Source organism: Caretta caretta, chromosome 5, assembly GCF_965140235.1.
Source record: "Caretta caretta isolate rCarCar2 chromosome 5, rCarCar1.hap1, whole genome shotgun sequence".
NCBI lineage: Eukaryota > Metazoa > Chordata > Testudines > Cheloniidae > Caretta > Caretta caretta.
The window spans coordinates 2,161,521-2,182,059 of record NC_134210.1 but is presented as its reverse complement, the minus strand read 5'-3'; the positions used below and the strand labels follow the sequence as shown (position 1 = coordinate 2,182,059).

The 20,539-nt window shown below is 48.9% G+C and overlaps 1 protein-coding gene across 11 annotated transcripts in view; it reads left to right on the top strand.

Moving 5' to 3' along the window:
- Positions 1 to 20,539, top strand: part of UNC13B (unc-13 homolog B) — a 380,992-nt gene that overhangs the window by 357,192 nt on the left and 3,261 nt on the right. For 6 of the 11 annotated variants that reach the window (XM_048850214.2, XM_048850209.2, XM_048850213.2 and 3 more), the window contains 5 exons: positions 10,155 to 10,235; positions 10,621 to 10,768; positions 15,724 to 15,780; positions 18,521 to 18,613; positions 20,312 to 20,471. In XM_048850214.2, the coding sequence (XP_048706171.2) occupies positions 10,155 to 10,235; positions 10,621 to 10,768; positions 15,724 to 15,780; positions 18,521 to 18,613; positions 20,312 to 20,471 (539 nt within the window). The remainder of the gene's footprint in view (positions 1 to 10,154; positions 10,236 to 10,620; positions 10,769 to 15,723; positions 15,781 to 18,520; positions 18,614 to 20,311; positions 20,472 to 20,539) is intronic. The other 5 variants (XM_048850215.2, XM_048850212.2, XM_048850217.2 and 2 more) reach the window with 1 other exon arrangement.

Sequence of the window (20,539 nt, the reverse complement as noted above, 5' to 3'; positions counted from 1 at the left end):
GATGTCCTGGCACCGAGGAGGGACTCCTCCGAGGAGCACTGGTGCTGCTCCCCAACTCATAAGGCCAGTGCCCCTAGGCAGCATTGCTCACAGTCCCTGGTGCCGCATAAGAAAAAGAAGGTGGACAGAGATCATTCCCCCGTCAAGGAGCTGCGAGGGGATTCCAGCGGGGTGCGTCCTCCGGTGCGACACCTATGGTCTGGGCCTCAAGACCTGGCACTGTTGACTCTGGCCCCAACAGGAGGCCCATCGAGTCCGGTGTTGGTGTCCTTCCTGACTCGGGAGGATCTGGAGGAAGAGCTCCACGTCGGACACTTACGAGGTAGCACGGGACCTCATTGCCATGATCGCGCAGTCCCCAGCACCGCATGCCCATGCACCGGCAGTGGCTGCAGCATCTATCCCGGGGCCGCACGTGGCTCCAGCAGCTTTTACAGCACCGATGGCAGCCCCACCTCTGGTTCATCATTGTGGCAAGCCTATGATGCGACCGCACCACTTACCATCTCCCCAGTACCACTCCCTGGCACCATCAGGCTCCGCCCCCCTCGCAGTCGGGCAGACTACTTGTCCGAGTCGGACGCTGAGTCTCCTGTATCTTGATGCAGCCACTACGTCTCCCAATCCCAGCACTGCAGACCAGTGGAGTCATCGGCACTGGCAGTCGCCCGGCCGCCCCAGTGGCAGAACCCAGTACAATGGCCTTTTTGGACCCCTTGGGCCTACCATCATGCTCAGGGCTCCAGGCCAGTGTCGGTGGCATCTGCACCTCGTGCCCCCCACTCCCCAGAAATGTTGCTGGCTCGCCACACCCCCAGGCTCCTGAGGACCACGCATGAGACAGGAACTCTGGGCTGTCACGCTCAGGCGCAGCACCTGGACCAGTGCCATCAGTGACCATGGAGCCACCTCCAGTCACGGGCGGCTCCGAGGTACCTGACCCGACCTCTCGAGAGCCCAAGGGCAGGAAGACCCTGTCCCATAGGCCACCGCCACCTCCTCGCCAGATGAGGCGGTGGCGGGCACCACCACCACCCTATCAGTGACGGACGCCAGGACCTCCTTAGGAGGGTGGCCCTAAACCTCTGTCTCCAGACAGAGGAGGTCATGGAGAAGTCTGACCCAATGGTGGACATCCTTGCCCCAGAGGTGGCTTTGCCCCTAATAAGAACAATCTAGAACACCACTAAGGTGCTCTGGCAGACTCCGGCCTCTATACCACCCACCGCTAAAGGGGTGGAAAGATGCTATTTTGTGCTGCAGAAAGGGTACAAACACCTTTTCACCCACCCCCAACCGGGGACTCTGGTGGTTGATATGGCAAATCACAAAGAGAGGCAAGGACAGCCAGGTCCCGCATCTAAGTCACGGGATTCTAAGAAGGTGGACCGTTTTGTCCAGAAGGTCTACTCGATGTGGGGGCTCCAGCTTCAAGTGGCTAATCAGCAAGCAGTACTCAGCCCCTATGCTGTCAACTCTTGGAGCTCATTGGCAAAGTTCCAGGAGTTGCTCCTGGCTGACTCGCACAAGGAGTTTAGCGCACTCGTTGAGGAGGGCAGGGTGGTCTCCAGAACCTCCCTCCAGGCCCTGTTAGACGCAGCGGACTTGGTGGCTTGGACCATGGCCACCGCCATGACAGTGAGGTGCAGCGCGTGGGTCCAGGTGTTGGGGATACCACCGAAGGTCCAGAACACAATCCAGGGCCTCCCCTTTGACAGTGCAGGTCTGTTTGCCCAAAATACGGACTCTTGCCTCCACAGCCTTAAGGACTCACAGGCGACTTTGAAGTCTTTGGTGATCCACACCCCTGTACCTCAAAGAGCCTTTCAAGCCTCACTCCCCCTGTCCCTCTTCTACTCTGGGCCTCCTAGACGAGACTCGTCAAGGAGACGGGGCAGAAATAACAGGAGGTACTTGTTACAGTCCTCCTCAGGGCAAGGCAGAAAAGGACCTAGGGGTTACAGTGGACGAGAAGCTGGATATGAGTCAACAGTGTGCCCTTGTTGCAAAGAAGGCTAATGGCATTTTGGGCTGTATAAGTCAGAGCATTGCCAGCAAATCGAGGGACAAGATCATTCCCCTCTATTCGGCATTGGTGAGGCCTCATCTGGAGTACTGTGTCCAGTTTTGGGCCCCACACTACAAGAAGGATGTGGAAAAATTGGAAAGAGTCCAGCGGAGGGCAGCAAAAATGATTAGGGGGCTGGAACACATGGCTTATGAGGAGAAGCTGAGGGAACTGGGATTGTTTAGTCTGCGGAAGAGAAGAATGAGGGGGGATTTGATAGCTGCTTTCAACTACCTGAAAGGGGGTTCCAAAGAGGATGGATCCATCTAGACTGTTCTCAGTAGTAGCAGATGACAGAACGAGGAGTAATGGTCTCAAGTTGTAGTGGGGGAGGTTTAGGTTGGATATTAGGAAAAACTTCTTCACTAGGAGGGTGGTGAAACACTGGAATGCATTACCTAGTGGGGGGTGGTGGAATCTCGTTCCTTTGAAGTTTTTAAGATCAGGCTTGACAAGGCCCTGGCTGGGGTGATTTAGTTGGGGATTGGTCCTGCTTTGAGCAGGGGGTTGGACTAGATGACCTCCTGAGGTCCCTTCCAACCCTTATAGGGACCGAATGGCTAGACAGCAGTTCTGCAGAGAAGGACCTTGGGGTTACAGTGGACGAGAAGGTGGATATGAGTCAACAGTGTGCCCTTGTTGCCAAGAAGGCTGTATTTTGAGCTGTATAAGTAGGAGCATTGCCAGCAGATCGAGGGAGGTGATCATTCCCCTCTATTTGGCATTGGTGAGGCCTCATCTGCAGTACTGTGTCCAGTTTTGGGCCCCACACGACAAGAAGGATGTGGAAAAATTGGAAAGAGTCCAGCGGAGGGCAACAAAAATGATTAGGGGACTGGAGCACATGACTTATGAGGAGAGGCTGAGGGAACTGGGATTGTTTAGTCTGCAGAAGAGAAGAGTGAGGGGGATTTGATAGCTGCTTTCAACTACCTGAAAGGGGGTTCCAAAGAGGATGGATCTAGACTATTCTCAGTGGTAGCTGATGACAGAACAAGGAGCAATGGTCTCAAGTTGCAGTGGGGGAGGTCTAGGTTGGATATTAGGAAAAACTTTTTCATTAGGAGGGTGGTGAAGCACTAGGGAGGTGGTGGAATCTCCTTCCTTAGAGGTTTTTAAGGTCAGGCTTGACAAAGCCCTGGCTGGGATGATTTAGTTGGGGATTGGTCCTGCTTTGAGCGGGGGTTGGACTAGATGACCTCCTGAGGTCCCTTCCAACCCTGATATTCTATGATTCTATTCTATGATTCTAAGGCCAGGGTTCAGCCAAACCTCCCCCTGGCCCAAAGTCAAACTTCTGAAGATGCGCCCAAGGACGGAGCGTCAGTTTTAGTCTTTGATCCTTACCCCCACTTTGTGAATCGACTCTCCCTCTTCTACTGTGCTTGGTCCCAGATCACGTCAGATCGCTGGGTCGTCAGCACGGTAGGGGTGGGATATTCTATCCAGTTCTGTTCCCTCCCACCCACCTTCCCCATCCCTCTTCAGGGACCCTTCAAACAACTCCTCTTGCACAAACAACTCCTCTTGCAGGAGGTGCAATCGCGCCTCACGCTAGGGACAATAGAGGAGGTTCCTCAGGAGTTCAGGGGCAAGGAGTTCTACTCCCGCTATTTCCTCATCCCCAAGGCCAAGGGGGGCTCTGGCCTATCCTGGATCTGCGAGATCTCAACACATTCATAAGGAAAGTGAAGTTTCACATGATCCCTCTGGCCGCCATCATTCCTTCGCTGGATCCAGGGGACTGGTACACTGCCATCAACTTGAAAGATGCATACTTCCATATATCCATTATCCTTGCCCACAGATGATTCCTCAGGTTTGTAGTCAGTGGCCAGCACTACTAGTTCAGGGTGCTCCCATTTTGGGTTCTTGACAGCCCACTGGGTATTCACCAAGTGTATGGCGGCCGTGGTAGCCTTCCTCCGCAAACGTCCGGTGCAAGTGTTCCCGTACCTGGACGACCGGCTTGTCAAGGCAGAGTCACAAGCACAAGCCCCAGAGCCTGTCTCTGGCCCAGGCCACATTCTGCAGGCTGGGCCTCATATTGAATGTGCCCAAATCCACACTGGCCCTGACGCAGAAAATAGAGTTCATAGGAGCTCTCTTGGACTCCACGCAGGCCAGGCCATTCCTGCCCGAGCTGCGCTTCCAAGCACTCATGGACATTATCGAAAACCTTTGCCAATTTCCCACAACCAAGGCCAGGAATTGCAGGAAGCTATTGGGGCATATGGCAGCCTGCACATACGTGGTCCAACATGCCAGGTTATGCCTTTGGCCCCTCCAGGCGTGGCTGGTGCGGGTGCACAGGCCAGGCAGGGACCCACTGGACACGATAGTGACCCTCTCTGCTTGCAATCTCGAGTCTCTTCACTGGTGGCTGCAGCCACAAGTGGTCTGTGCGGGAGTACCCTTTGCCAAACCCCAACCGACGCTATCCGTGGTCACGGACGCCTCGGCGCTCGTTTAGGGAGTGCACCTGGGCAACACCAGAACCCAAGGCCTATAGTCCCACCCAGAACTATTGCTGCATATCAATGTAAGGGAGCTGAGGGCGGTTCGTCTGGCATGCCAAGCGTTCCAGGCCCACCTGCAGGGCGCATGTGTGTTGGTGCTGACAGACAACACTGCAGCGATGTTCTAGATAAACAAATAGGGTGGTGCTCGCTCCCCTCCCCTGTGCCAGGAAGCCCTCAAGCTGTGGGATTTTTGCATCACCCACTCGATACACCTAGAGGCGTCGCACCTTCTGGGAGTGCAAAACGAACTAGCCAATCGCCTCAGCAGCTCGTTTCATGGTCACGAATGGTCCCTCAGGCCAGACATTGTGCACTTGATTTTCCAGAGCTGGGGCTCTCCCTACATAGACCTGTTCGCGATGCGGAGCAACAGGAAGTGCCAGCAGTTCTGCTCCTTCCTGAACCACAGCCCAGGCTCCTTCATGGACGAGTCACCTGCTGTATGCGTTCCCGCCCTTCCCTCTCATACACAGAGTCCTCCTCAAGGCTTGCCGGGACGGGGCTTCCTTGATCCTCATAGCGCCAGCGTGGCCCTGCCAGCACTCGTTCACTATGCTGATGAACCTCTCAGTGGAGAGACCAGTAGCCCTTCCTGTGTCCCCGACTCTAATCACACAGGACCATGGCCATCTGCAACACCCCAATCTGGAGTCCCTCCACCTCATGGCATGGAAACTCCATGGCTGAATCCTCTTGAGCTCCAGTGTTCGGATCCAGTCAGGGAGGTCCTGCTGGGAAATAGGAAACCCTCCACTCGTGTCACGTACCTGGCAAAGTGGAAGTGTTTTTCCATCTGGTCTCTGCAGAGGGGAACTGAACCACAGCTAACTCCAATTCCCCTTGTTTTGGACTACCTGTTATACCTCAAGCAGCAGGGATTGGCAATATCATCTCAAGGTACACCTTGCTGCCATTTCGGCAGTGTGTAGGTCAGTCTTCGGTAATCCCATGGTGGCCGGTTTCTCAAGGGCTTGGACAGTCTTTATCCCTAGGTACGACAGCCCATTCCCCAGTGGGACCTCAACCTGGTCCTGTCCGCTCTCATGCGGCCCCCTTTTGAGCCCATGGCAACCTGCCCTCTGTCCTACCTTTCCTGGAAGGTGGCCTTTCTCATGGCCATTACCTCAGCTAGAAGGGTATCCGAGCTCAGAGCGCTGACTTCCAAGACCCCCGTAAGTCTTTTATAAAGACAAGGTGCAGTTACGCCCTCATCCTGCGTTTCTGCCAAAGGTAGTCTCCCAGTTTCATGTGAACCAAGACACGTTTTTTGCCTGTGTTCTTCCCTAAGCCCCATGCCAGTAACAGGAAGCGCATGCTCCATTCCCTGGACATTAGGGACATGTGCCCTAGCATTCTACATTGAGCGCACAAAGCCATTTCGTAAGTCACCACAGCTCTTTATTGCAATTGCAGAAAGGATGAGGGGGCTCCTGATCTCATCCCAGCGCATTTCATCATGGATCACGTCCTGTATCAGGACTTGCTGTGACCTGGCTAACATTCCAGCCCCTCTGCTCACGGCGCACGCCTCGAGAGCGCAGGTGTTGTCCGCAGCATTCCTGGCACAGGTCCCTCTCCAGGACATATGTAAGGCAGCAACGCGGTCTTCCATCCACACCTTCACGTCACACTACGCCATCACCCAATAGGCGAGGGACAATGCAGCCTTTGGCAGGGCAGTGCCGCACTCGGCAACCAGGTGAATTCCGACCCCTCCCCCAGGGAAACTGCTTGGAAGTCACCTATTGGAATGCACATGAGCAATCGCTCGAAGAAGAAAAAAGGTTACCTACCTCTTGTAACTGTTGTTCATCGAGATGTGTTGCTCATGTCCATCCCAAATCCCGCCCGCCTCCCCTCTGTCGGAGTATCTGGCAAGAAGGAACTCGGCAGGCGGCGGGTCAGCAGGAACCTATATACGCCACCATAAAGGTGCCACTCCAGGGGTCTCCGCAGCCGACCTGACTAGGGGAAAAACCGTCCGACAATCGTGCGTGCAGCACGTGTGCATACCTATTGGAATGGAAATGAACAACACATCTTGAAGAACAACAGTTACTAGAGGTAGGTAACCCTTTTTTCTAATAGATAGATAGAACACTGCATCCACATGAGCTTTGTCCGAAGAGCAAAGATTCCAAAGGGGTGTCGGTTCTGCAGGCCTGAGTAGCTGTAATCACTATATATAAGACTAAAAGAGAGAGCACGAGTGAAAGGCCATGCTGAGCCACCTTGGCTTCTCTGCCACTTGACAGGGTGCATAGGAGATCCGACCCACTCCTTGCATTTTTAATACAAAAAGGAAAGTGTAAAGAGAGCCCAGGGGTGTCTAGTAACTCGGCTGAAAAACTCAAGCTGGCAAACTGGACAAGCATGGTCTCTTGTCCTGATCATGAATCAGTTCACCATGTGTTTTAAAGTAATTTCATGGTCTGAAAAGTGACTGTGGAAATGGCACCTTGGTAATATGCATACTTGATTCCCAGGTATCTTCTAAATGTCATCTGCTCGGTTTGCTGAATGGAAACAAGTTTTTCCTGCTCTCTGTACTTGAGCCCATATATAGCATCCATGGAGCAGGGCGCTTGCAGGTTGCTCTGCCTCCCATTGTCCCAGAATGGCCAGCTCAGTTCTGACTCCAGATCTTTGTTGCTGATGCTGCTGTCTGAAGCAAGGAACAATGCAGCTGGCTCTTTCATGTGCTGATCGCAGCCGTGCTGGCAGACAGTGAAATTGTGTTCTCACTTGAAATCTTTTTATTGTGTTTGCAAAGTGCTCCTGGCTTGCAAGGCCACACCTCTTGCACTCTGTTATGGAAGCGGTGATGGCTGATGAAAATAAGCTTCGTATGCGGGAGATGAAGATCATAGGCAGCTCTTTGACTGCAGATGTTGCGGTGAAGCTCTTGGGCTGATAAATCCACGTCACACTGTTAAGTAGAGCTTACCCTGAAGAACTCCATCTGGGAGCAGACACATGTTACTCCCCAAATGGTAACATAGACCAAGGTCTGTCTCAGTAGCAGCTCAAACGTCAGAGAAGAATAAGAGTTTCCATGGTTTAGGAGAAAGAAAGGCTGATCTCCTAATATGGGCTCAAAAGGTAGGGAATCTCCCAACTTGTAGACAGGGACATAGGAGACATTTCAACAGGACTTAGCACCAGATGAGAGAGCTGCTCTATGTCCTGTAAATACAGCTACCTTGATTAAACAAGCCCAGTCCCAGGATAGGGTAGCCGGGTGCTCTAGATGTATGAGATGTTTATTCTGAGACTGACTGAAAGAGAATGCTTTGCCCTCTGTGTGCAGGAATGTGAAACAGCACTAGCTTCAACTGAGTTACTCACAGCTCATAAGAGAAACTGAAGGAGAACTCCTGCTTCCGCAGCAGAAGGGATGCTGTGCAACACTGGCCATTGCCGGGAGAAAAGAGACTGCTGTGGTCTCACTGGGTAGCTCCACACATTGGTGCTGCTCTGGGATGTAGCAAGGAAGAGAATTAGAACCTGCTGAATGGCAGATCAATAACTGGGTGAATCCTAAACCAGAAGCACCTGCCCTACCCTGGAACTCGGCATGCAGGCAGAGATTTTCAATTCAGAGGTCTAAAGTTTTGGCTCCTTCCATTTATACTAAAAGACCTGACGAAGTGGGCTGATTTTTTTTTATTTTCTTCCCCAAAGCATGGAGCACCCAATAGCTCCACTGGGCACCAGCACTCTTGAAATAGCCCAATAGCCACTGGGCACCAGCACTCTTGAAATACAGGCTACTTAGGTCCATCAATGACTATTAGCCAGGATGGGCAGGGATGGTGTCTCTAGCCTCAATTTGCCAAAAGCTGGGAATGGGCGAGAGGGGATGGATCACTTGATGATTCCCTGTTCTGTTCATTCCCTCCGGGGCATCTGACAGTGGCCACTGTTGGAAGACAGGATACTGGGCTAGATAGACCTTTGGTCTGACCCAGTCTGGCCCTTCTTATGTTCTGTATGGATGTAGGAGCCTAACTTTGTTTGAAAATCTGGGCCACATGAATCTAGGCCAGCTGCGTGCACATGTTCAGCGTGAGGGCTGAACATATTACTTCGCAAAGGTCAAGGGGCCCCAGTCTATATTTAACTAAAGGCGGAGCCAGGCTCAACCAGATAACAAATGGAACATCAGCCAGGCCAGCCTTTGGAACCAGCACCTGGCAGTAAGAGAACATGAAATGTACCTATCTTTGGTCATTATGAAGATTGACTGGGCTCCCGTGGCAAGTGTTAGAAATACAAGACAGGAACGGGTAGCTACATCATGGCTCTGTTTGCTATGAAAGGTGCAAATGGCCAGGCAGGCATGTCTCCCTGAAAGGTGTAATGCAGCAGTCAGCATTCCCAGTGGAAAAATGTCTGGGTTTTGATAGACCCCAGTACATTCACGAAATGCGTAGTCGTGATATTGTGTGTAATAAATTGCATTGACTGCTTCCCCTACATACTGACCACGAATGCTGCTGCTACTAAAATTCTAAACCTCTCAGCAGCTCAAATGGCCAACCCACCTGCTGGAGAAACTCTCCTTCACCAATATGCCCCCCCAGAATGTAGAATTTACCCTCCAAACTTACACTGGCTTGAGGCCCAGCCTGCAAAGAGATAATGCTTGGCCTGGTGACAGGTCTGCGGGTTGATTGTCTCATGACACTTAAGAACTAAAAATATATTCTGTTAACAAAAAGAAAAGGAGTACTTATGGCACCTTAGAGACTAACCAATTTATTTGAGCATAAGCTTTCTTCATGTAGCTCACGAAAGCTTATGCTCAAATAAATTGGTTAGTCTCTAAGGTGCCACAAGTACTCCTTTTCTTTTTGCGAATACAGACTAACACAGCTGTTACTCTGAATTCTGTTAACAGTATATTCTAACAGATGGACAATTAGAAAAGGAAGATTTCTAGGGGGATACACAGCACTGATTTTTAGTTGTGGTAGGTCCCAAGGTTTCTGTATTTTAGCTAATTTTTAGAAGTTTATAGACGGTATTACTCTTCTTCCTTGGATCTGTACTGTTTCACTCGGCACCAAGGCAATCAGCCTGTATGCATGGAGGGGTATGAAAAATACAGCAGGACCAATAAATTTTTCCCAAAAAAATCTCTCAAGCAGTTTTTCTATCCAAGTTGTGAGACACACAGAACATGTCACTGTGGTCTGTGGTTTGAAGGTTCTGTTAGTAGCAGTTTTGGGGCGAGCTGCATAATTCATGAGTGACCAGCAGATTTGTCATTTGGGGCTTTTCATGAAACAGGGTTGCAAAGTACAAGCTTGGATTAAAATGCAGTCTGTCACCACGGAGCGTTTACCTCCTTCCCTCTTGTGCACACAACAGAACTTGAGGAAACTTTTTTTTTATCAGTCGCCTCAAAGGATGATTCTGAAAGGGACCCTATCACTCTTTCTTACATAGCTGTATCAGTGCCCCAGCCAGAGAGCCCTGTGTGAATCCAGTGCACCTAGCTTTACTGGGGCCTTTGCCGCTAGAAGTATATTAATGTTTGATCTGATGGTTCTTTTCAGGATCACATGGTGAGGGAAGAAACTAGAAGTCTCACTCCAAAGCAGTGTGCGGTTCTGGACCTGGCTCTGGATACTATCAAAGTGAGTGACACTCCCCGGACGCTGTTCTGGAATGGATAGTACCTGGCACATAGCTCAGTGAATGATCAGCAATAAGGCACCAGAATGACTCAGGGCTACCAAGTATGTTGCATAAACCCACTTCTGAAGAGGTGCCTAGTTCAACACCTACATGGCACTCAGGTCAATAGTACGATGGAGCCAGCATATTTAAGGGTTGTGTGTGCTTGCAGAGTCAGGGTCTGACAGGGATGGGAGAGCTGTTGGGGTGAGGAATCAGCCACTGCTGCAAAAAAGGCTTCACGAAGGTTTCCGCTCCCTCTGCTTTCGGAGGGGCTGCCAGCAGCTTGTCTGTTGCTGGTGGCGGTTTCCCTTTTACGTTGTTGCTTTTGCTCTTTGCTTTTAGCAATATTTCCATGCTGGTGGGAATGGCCTAAAGAAAACCTTCTTGGAGAAGAGCCCAGACCTGCAGTCGCTCCGCTATGCGCTGTCCCTCTACACTCAGACCACGGACACTCTCATCAAAACCTTTGTCCAGACACAGACAGCTCAGGGTAAGGCTCTCTTTTGTCATCAGGTGGGTTGACTAAAGCTCTCCAGTGTGATGTTAATTGCCATGGCTTGCACTACTGGTTTGCAGCGTCTTTGGCAGTCACACTCCTGGAAACATGACAGTTTCAGAGCTTCTATTTGCTGGGGTTTTCCTGCTCAACATTTACATCTTGAGGTAACAGAAATATGTGCAAATTTAACTCTTGGAGGTTTTCTTGCCTGACGCTAATTTCACAGCCAAGCTCCTGGCATGAATGTTGGTAAGTGATTGGGGGGAAGTGATTTGGAGTTATTGTACAGGGAATTGTACTGTTTTTGGAGGAAAAAGAAAAGGAGTACTTGTGGCACCTTAGAGACTAACCAATTTATTTGAGCATGAGCTTTCGTGAGCTGTAGCTCAGGAAAGCTCATGCTCAAATAAATTGGTTAGTCTCTAAGGTGCCACAAGTCCTCCTGTTCTTTTTGTCTAGATTATTACGTATCTTCATTGCTGGAGGGAAAGACGCAGCAGTAGGACAAGTTATTTACTACGCTGCTGTGATGGCCCCCGAGAGTTCTGTGGAAGCCAGGGTAACACTGCCACATTGCCCCCCAATACTAATGTGGCTAATGATTTGTTGCTGTGGATCTCACAGCTGTTCAGAAGCAGTGGTCTCCTCGTTTCTGCACAGAATAGTATCAGTCCATAGCCAGAGGACGTTCATTGGCCACCTGTGTGGTTTTGTGATTCTTGCTCATCCCTGGAGAAGCACATGAAAACCAATGTAAATAAGCCTAGGCTAAGATAATATCTTAAGGTTATAACCTAAGATTTCAGGTTATACCCTGATTTAAATGCAGTCTGTGGGGTGGGACCTCTCATTCCAATGTTGCTGTTAAAAGAAAGTGACGGCTAAAGCCGTGAGAGTCAGACCTGCCTGGGATCTCCATACAGTCCCCACGCTGCAAGCTGTCCCAAAGCACAAACAATGCAAGAAACTCTGGGGGGGTCCCTTGCAGTCTCACCACTAATAGTCCAGTCCTCCAGCAGCCTGGGGTCCCCCAAATCATAACATCTGTGCTCTCATGCTGCCCTGACTCTGCCAGCGTGACTCTGCTACCAAGTGTGGGACTGGAATGGAGAAGTGGAAGAAGCTCTTCTAAAACATCTTGTTCGCTGCTGTATGGAAGGGGCTAGTCAAAATCTGAATTTTAGAGTATCCGCCTCTCTCTGCTTGGAGAAGTTGATGGCAAAGAGGCAGAAACAAGAATCCTTTTAAAGTCAAATAAAGTGTCCTTCAGGCAGCGTTCTGTGGGACTGAAACGCACAAACTTACAACAAACACCCTTTCTTTTGAGATCTAGAACAGTGGCTCTCAACCATTCCAGACTACTGTATCGCTTTCAGGAGTCTGATTTGCCTTGCGTACCCTCAAGTTTCACCTCACTTAAAGACTACTTGCTTACAAAATCAGACATAAAAATACAAAAGTGTCACAGCCCACTATTCGTGAAAAATTGCTGACTTTCTCATTTTACCATATAATTACAAAATAAATCAATTGGAATATAAATATTGTACTTACATTTCCGTGTATCGCATAGAGAGCAGTCTAACCAAGTCATTGTATGGTTTCAGAGTAGCCACCGTGTTAGTCTGTATTCACACAAAATGAATGCATCCGATGAAGTGAGCTGTAGCTCACGAAGGCTCATGCTCAAATAAATTGGTTAGTCTCTAAGGTGCCACAAGTCCTCCTTTTCTTTTTGCAAATACAGACTAACACGGCTGCTACTCTGAAATTAGTCTCTAAGGTGCCACAAGTACTCCAAGTCATTGTATGAAATTTTAGTTTGTACTGACTTCACTAGTGTTTTTTTACGTAGCCTGTTGTAAAACTAGACCAATATCTAGATGATTTGATGTACCCCGGGAAGGCCTCTCCATACTCCCAGGGATTATACATTTTGGGATGTATAAGTAGGGGCATAGCGAGCAGATCGAGGGACGTGATCGTTCCCCTCTATTCGACATTGGTGAGGCCTCATCTGGAGTACTGTGTCCAGTTTTGGGCCCCACACTTCAAGAAGGATGTGGATAAATTGGAGAGAGTCCAGCGAAGGGCAACAAAAATGATTAGGGGTCTGGAACACATGAGTTATGAGGAGAGGCTGAGAGAGCTGGGATTGTTTAGCCTGCAGAAGAGAAGAATGAGGGGGGATTTGATAGCTGCTTTCAACTACCTGAAAGGGGGTTCCAAAGAGGATGGCTCTAGACTGTTCTCAATGGTATCAGATGACAGAACGAGGAGTAATGGTCTCAAGCTGCAGTGGGGGAGGTTTAGATTGGATATTAGGAAAAACTTTTTCACTAAGAGGGTGGTGAAACACTGGAATGCGTTACCTAGGGAGGTGGTAGAATCTCCTTCCTTAGAGGTTTTTAAGGTCAGGCTTGACAAAGCCCTGGCTGGGATGATTTAACTGGGAATTGGTCCTGCTTCGAGCAGGGGGTTGGACTAGATGACCTTCTGGGGTCCCTTCCAACCCTGATATTCTATGATTCTATGATTCTATGGATACACGTACCCCGGTTGAGAAGCACTGATCTAGAAACACAATGCATGTAAATGTTTCAAAGTTACCTAAAGGATCATGCTACTATCATCAACAAGGAAAACACTCCTGAAGCTTTCAGAGTAACAGCCGTGTTAGTCTGTATTCGCAAAAAGAAAAGGAGGACTTGTGGCACCTTAGAGACTAACCAATTTATTTGAGCATGAGCTTTCGTGAGCTACAGCTCACTTCATCGGATGCATACCATGGAAACTGCAGCAGACTTTATATACACACAGAGATCATGAAACAATACCTCCTCCCACCCCACTCTCCTGCTGGTAATAGCTTATCTAAAGTGATCATCAAGTTGGGCCATTTCCAGCACAAATCCAGGTTTTCTCACCCTCCACCCCCCCACACACAAACTCACTCTCCTGCTGGTTATAGCCCATCCAAAGTGACAACTCTCTACACAATGTGCATGATAATCAAGGTGGGCCATTTCCTGCACAAATCCAGGTTCTCTCACCCCCTTACCCTCCTCCAAAAACCACACACACAAACTCACTCTCCTGCTGGTAATAGCTCATCCAAAGTGACCACTCTCCCTACAATGTGCATGGTAATCAAGGTGGGCCATGTCCAGCACAAATCCAGGCTTTCTCACCCCCCCGCCCCGAAGCTGTATCTTTGCAAAGCAACGTTGACATCTGGTGGCCAGACAGAGTAAGCACAAGATGCCTTCCACGATGAACTCCAGTGAACAAAATCCTCCAGATGCTGGAGTGAGGGAAATGAGAAGGGACCCATCTTGTTATTAGATACCCATACTTATGGTAGAGTCAGTTTTGTGGCTCTGTCAGAGCAAAGCACTTCCCAGTCCAACAAGATGTATAACGTAGCTGCAAGTTTTGGCTGGACATATTCCTGGAGGTTTCCTCACATGACATAATGTTTAATCCCTGGAGACTCCCGAACAATCCTGGAGGGTTTTCAACCCTAAAAATGAACCAAGCTCCTAAATCCTTCTGATTTTGCATTTTGTCTACTTTAGCATAGCTTTTCACTACTGATGCCCTCATCTGTGCCACCTGAAAGCAATAGACTTAACTAGGTCTTATGCCCTGCACATTGTCTGGATATTCCAGGCTGTGGGATAACGTTCCGCATTGTCATACCACACTCAGTTATGCTGACCTGCAATGTTCTGGCTGCACTGATGTGGTGTTAATACAAGAGGAAAGGGACATTCAACTAAACGGAAAAGTGGCAAATTCAAAACTGATGTAAGAAAATACTGTTTCACACAGTGCAGTGTTAGCCTGTGGAATTCGCTGCCACAAGATATTGAGGCCATGTGTGTAACAGGATTGAAAAAAAGATTAGATATTTGTGTAGATAACAAAAATGTCCAGAGCGGTTACAGGAAATATTGTTTTGAAAGGGGCTTGAGAGGGATATAAACCACCAGCTTCAGAACACAAGCTAAATGCACTACGGGGGCCGGGGTTAGGAGGAAACTTTCTCTCAGTGAAGTTATCCCATAACTGGCAGCTGTGAGGTCACTTCTCTGAAGCACTGTTGGAGATGGGACTCTGGACTAGGTGGAGCACTGGGCTAATTCAGTCTGGCAGTCCCCATATTGCTGTATACTGTACTCTAGAGAGTTCTCCAGGTGGGGAGCCCTTGAGGACTTTGGGGGAGGGTTTGAGCCAGGCCTTCTGGTGACCGATTTTTCGTAGCAGCATTGAAGAAGCTGTGAACTGAGTCCTCTTTGGTTCCGGGCCCTGTGCTGGGATTGGACCTTGCAAACATATCTGAATAGCCCCCGACTATAGAATGATTTGGAGAACTTGGGCATGCATCTGGGGGGCAGGGGGAACAGCACCGGTGTTTAGGGCTGATTCCTGCTTTACAGAGTTCTCTCCAGCTGGGGTTTCCTCTCACGTTCTTCAGGCCTCCCATAGGCTTGTAGTAGGGAATGGCTGAAAAACGTCAGTGCTGTGCTCCTGTAACTCTGTGAGTGAGGCGTCTGCTGCCCCTGCTGCACCACCGAACGGCCGTGCATGGCAGCCGCTGAGGCACTCCAGCCCCCTCTGACTGCAAGGGCTTCGAGAGCACAAAGCTATCGGACTTCCAAGCTAGAACGTTTGAGGATCAGAGCTCTCAGTGTACTTCTCCCAGCAGCAAGATTCATGCCCTCGCAATGCTAACCCAAACGGACTCTCTGGCTTGTACAAACAGCATCGCTTTCCAACCCTGTGTTGGTGCAGCAGAGCGAAGGGTATATTAGTCTATTAAGAGCGAGAATATTTGACTTCCTTGAGTTGTATTTGTCTAAGTGTCACCGCTGACTGGATTGTAATTCACACTCTTTTCTCTTTGTCCTGCCTGCTCCTTGCCTTTTGAATTCATGACTCAGTGCATGATGGGAAAGGTATTAGGTTTACCGCTAATGAGGACGTTCTTCCTGATAAGGGTATGTTCAAGACTAAAGCTGTTACCATAACAACATTAGCCAGCTGCAAACTTCCCTTGCTTTTGGAAACCCGTTCCAGAGACCTGCCTCCCTGTAGCTCCCCCTAGAACCTAACCCCTTGTGGACTGCTTCCACCCTACAGAGAGCAGCGCCGCGGACTGTGTGACTGACTGCTTGAGCTTGAGATTAATTCACGGGAATGTGCATTCTGTTCTGACAATAAAGGGTTAATAAACAGTCTTTGCCAGATGCTACAGGCTGTCCTTACCCTCTGCTATGCACGACCTATGGCTGTGTGGTCACTACTAGATGTGCATGCTCACGCTGCTGAGGCAGGTTCTTCATGGTACGTGGTAATGTGTCATACATACGCGAGGGTAGGGCTCAGCGGAAGTATTTGACTTCGAGGGGGAGCTAGAAGTCCTGCCACTCACTCGAGTCTTGCTGGGTTTCAGCTCTCCAATTTTTGTACGTTGCCCAAAGCTTTTGGGTTTTGTTTTTTAAGTGAAAACGTATCTGTAACGTGTTGCACTTGTGATCTTAGTGTACAGCCCTCACTCTCACATATCACAAATCTAGCAAGATTTCCATGCCCAAGTTTTAATTGTCACCACCACCAAGAAATTAGTAAATGGTGTAGAATGTTTATGCCTATTTGCCATCTACAGATATTCCCAGCCCTCTGTGTATAAGAGCACTTCAGATAAGAAAGCAGGATCTTCTTATAAAAAGCAACAGAGTTAAGATAGACAAGCCCCAAACTGAATCAGCTTTAAAATTAATGGGCCAGATTCTGCTCTCACCAGTGTAAGTCAGGGAGTGGCTCCTTCAGAGTCTGTCAGGTTACACTGGGGTAAATGCAATGCAGATCAGGCCCAATGTAATTTTGGTAAAACACGGTGCATGCTCCCCAAAACAAGGGCCATAACATTGAAAAATGCCAGCTTCGTTACTGGATAGCTTGCAGCACAGCTCCGTGCCTTGGGTTTCTTCCAAAGCAGAGTCATGCATGTCACTCAGTTCCTGTACTCTGAACATTCTCTCGGTTTTTGTGGGCAGGAAGGGCATTGAAATATACAAAGTGCCTGGAGGGCAGTTTTCTTTGTGGTTTTTCTATATATGTAGAGAGAGAAGCCAGGTTACTGGCATTTTTATCGATATATATCAATAAAAATGCCAGTAACCTGGCTACTCATCAGAACAATGCTGGAAGAGAGTGAAGGAGCAATACATGCCAACAAACTAAGGCAGGGGCTAAAATTAGACCCCCCCCCCCCCAACCTTGATAGAGTGTTTACATTCTGTTCCTTCCTCTCTGTACTTAGTCATTTTCTACTAGTGCACGGTCTGGTGATCGGGAGAAGATACATTCAAGAAAACCCACTCAGCCTGTTCATATCTTAAACGAGTGTTTAGAGCTCCCAGGGCATGATAAATAAATTAGAGCCTTCAGGTGCACTCCCCAAAAAATCAGTTACGGTTCAAGATGCATGAACGTATGTCAAGGTGCCTTGGTCCCTGTGCACTCACTGCCTGGGCCGTGCCGTACGCACGTCAGGAAATGGCCTACATTTGTTTACATCCTCCTCTTTTAAAATGACTGGGCGATTGCTGCCTACAGAATACCCTTCAGGCATGTGAATTCAGTCATACATTAGAGCAGTGTTTCTCAACCCTTTTGTGCTGGTGACCCCCTTTGGACTTAAAAAAATGGTGACCCCCCTCCCTTAAGCTTGGGGGCTCGGACTTCAGCCCGGTTCAGGGCTGAAACATGTAAATTAGCTTTGTGGGGCCCCAGGCAAGTTGCCCTGCTTCCCACCCCTAACACCAGCCCTGCTTGCAACCCCCCATAATCCCTCTTGCAACCCCCCTGGGGGTTGTGACCCCCAGGTTGAGAAACACTGCATTAGAGCATTGAACCAAATTTTTTTTTCAGTGCTCTCTTTCAAATTTTGTCCTGAATTTCACTCAAACACAACATAGCATGAGAATTTTAAAGCTCATTTGACCTCTGTCCCTTCCCCGGGCCTGTTCTATTAAAACATGCTACCTTTTCCTTTATGAAACTACTCACTGGCTAACTGAAAAAGTAGAGTTTCCAAGCAGCTTGTGAACTCTTAACTTTCCTCATAGTCTTATATGGCTCATAATGGTCTGAAGGGACTCCTCTCTTCCTTGGGGGATGGAGGCAGTGGGAATCGTAGCTTTTATCCAGTGTGGAGGAACAGAACGCTGTTTGGAAGACTGGACATGTACTTTGGCTCAGAGCAAATTTAGTATCAATCCTATGTCCTTATCCCTTGTTTCCAAAACTTCTCCCCTCTGTTTTCACTAGTTCTGTTTGCATGGAGGGAAAATGGTGCTTGACCCGGGTCACAGGAATGCCTGCATGTGTGCAGTATCTTGGTAGGAACTCATGAGCAGATGCTCTCTGTTGGGATCCATTGTAGGTTTTCAAGGCACTTCAAAAACCATGCTTTAATCCTTCGTAGTGTGAAATCTTTGCAGTATAATTACTTTTATAATCTGTTCCCAAAAGTTGTAATGTATGTGGTGTGTGTTTGGCCTACAAATGTGATGTTGGATTGACCTTTGAATTAACATCAAACTAGAAGGGTCTGCAAGGAAGCTGGTTAGATGGGGTAACTTACTGCAAATGGGGTATTGCCTTGCTGAGCGCGTAAGCTGAAGCTGGGTGCCAATAAACTAATCTTTCGGTGTTTGTCAATCTCTGCATCAGGTTCTGGTGTGGATGATCCCGTGGGTGAAGTGTCCATACAGATCGACCTGTATACGCACCCAGGAACTGGTGAACACAAGGTCACAGTGAAAGGTATAGTAAAACAGGAAGCTTTGTATATAGCCGCTCAAGCATTGCGGGTGCTAACCTCTGCCCAGCAGGAATGAACTGGTACTACTGTACTGCAGTGCCCGTGCTGTAGGGTGGCATAGATCAGTGTATCTGATTTTGTCCAGTCTGTGGGCAGAATTAACAATTGTACTAAACAAAGAACAAAACTGGGCTCCCATCTGGCCTAGCCAGAGAAACAGCATCATGATGGCAGTGGTGTCCAAGCTCACCCAGTCACCTAGTGATCCACAGTTCTCTCCTTTTTGAAAGTAATTTTGTGGAACACACTCAAGTCAAATACATGGCTCTCATCAGGCCTGCAGATATCCCACCATACTGCGGTGCTGTGCACAGCAAGGCATAAAATAACATTCGTTAAGGAACCATTCCATTCACTGAGCCACCAGAGAGCAAAGTCTGTCCACGTTCAGGACTAAGCCAAAAATCCCTAATGACCAAATGGGCTACCTCTTCCTCCTCCCTCTCCATGGCTCCTTCTTAGCCCCGGCCTACATGGGCGGGGGTGGTATTGACCTAAGATACGTAAGTTCAGCTACACTATTCGCGTAGCTGAAGTCGGCGTATTTTAGGTCGACTTACCTGGCTGTGAGGACGGCGGCGAGTCGACCGCTGCCGCTCCCCCGTCGACTCCACTTCCGCCTCTCGTGAGCTGGAGTTCCGGAGTTGATGGGGAGTGTGTTTGGGGATCGATTTATCACGTCTAGACGAGACACGATAAATTGATTCTCAATAGATCGATCACTACCCGCCGATCCGGGTTACTTTCTCGTGAGCCTATGTTTGCTGCCTTTAATTTGTTTTCTTTATTTCTTCAAATGTACAAAAGTCTCTCTAAGGCCCCCATTCCACAGAGTAAAACCCACACTGTAACAGTGGGGTTCCCTACACATAAATGTCCACCATCTCTCCGCACAAAGGCCTGGGGGAAAAGGTGAGTTTTACAGTGTGTCTAGAGAGCTAACAGATTTGGCCTCTGGTGGCTGGGTCTGGAGGAAGATCTCTAAGGCTGAGAACCCGTCGCAGAGAAAACCTTGCCAGAAGCTGCAGCTCATGTGGCTTGCCGCTAGCCATAGTATCAGAGCACTTTCTTTTCCCCGAGTGACGACTCAAACTCATCCCACATAGGACTCCGTGTTACACCAATTAGAGAAGTGACGGTAAGAAGGGAATCGTCTTGTTTATAAAAATCAAGAGACCCAAGTGTGTCTGCTCTCCCCAGCTAAATTCAAGGAGATAGACACTTCAGTGGGAGGCTTGCCCACATTTGGAATGGCAATGGGGAGCTGCAGATCAGCATTAAGGTGCACCGTCAGAGCTGTGTGCCTCAAACTGGCTGCCTGCCTGCCTTCTGCCGATTGCAACTATTACCAGCCTCTTGCTTTCCTGAGTACGGAATTCCCTCCACAGAACTTTAAATCATGAATAAAAACCATGTAATTTGTTCAGTAAAATAACATATCCCAGCCCCATGTGAGTTCAGGACTGATCTCTTTCAGATCAGAGCCTCTGAACTGTGAAATAAGATCAGCTGGGAAGCCTTTAACCAGAGGAGTTGTTTTGTGTGATCTTTGTGGATAGCTCAGCATTAAAATCTGCCTAGAGCAGTTTGAACAGATGAACCTTTCTACAGAGGAGCCTCTGATTTTCTCTCTTGTCTAGTTGTGGCAGCCAATGACCTGAAATGGCAAACATCCGGCATGTTCCGCCCGTTTGTTGAAGTCACTATGATTGGACCTCATCAAAGTGACAAGAAAAGAAAGTTCACAACCAAATCAAAGAGCAACAACTGGGCACCCAAATACAACGAAACCTTTCACTTGTGAGTATGAAAGAGAGGCTGAGGGTCTGCCTTGGGAAGCACGTGCAGAGCACAGATCACATGTCGCT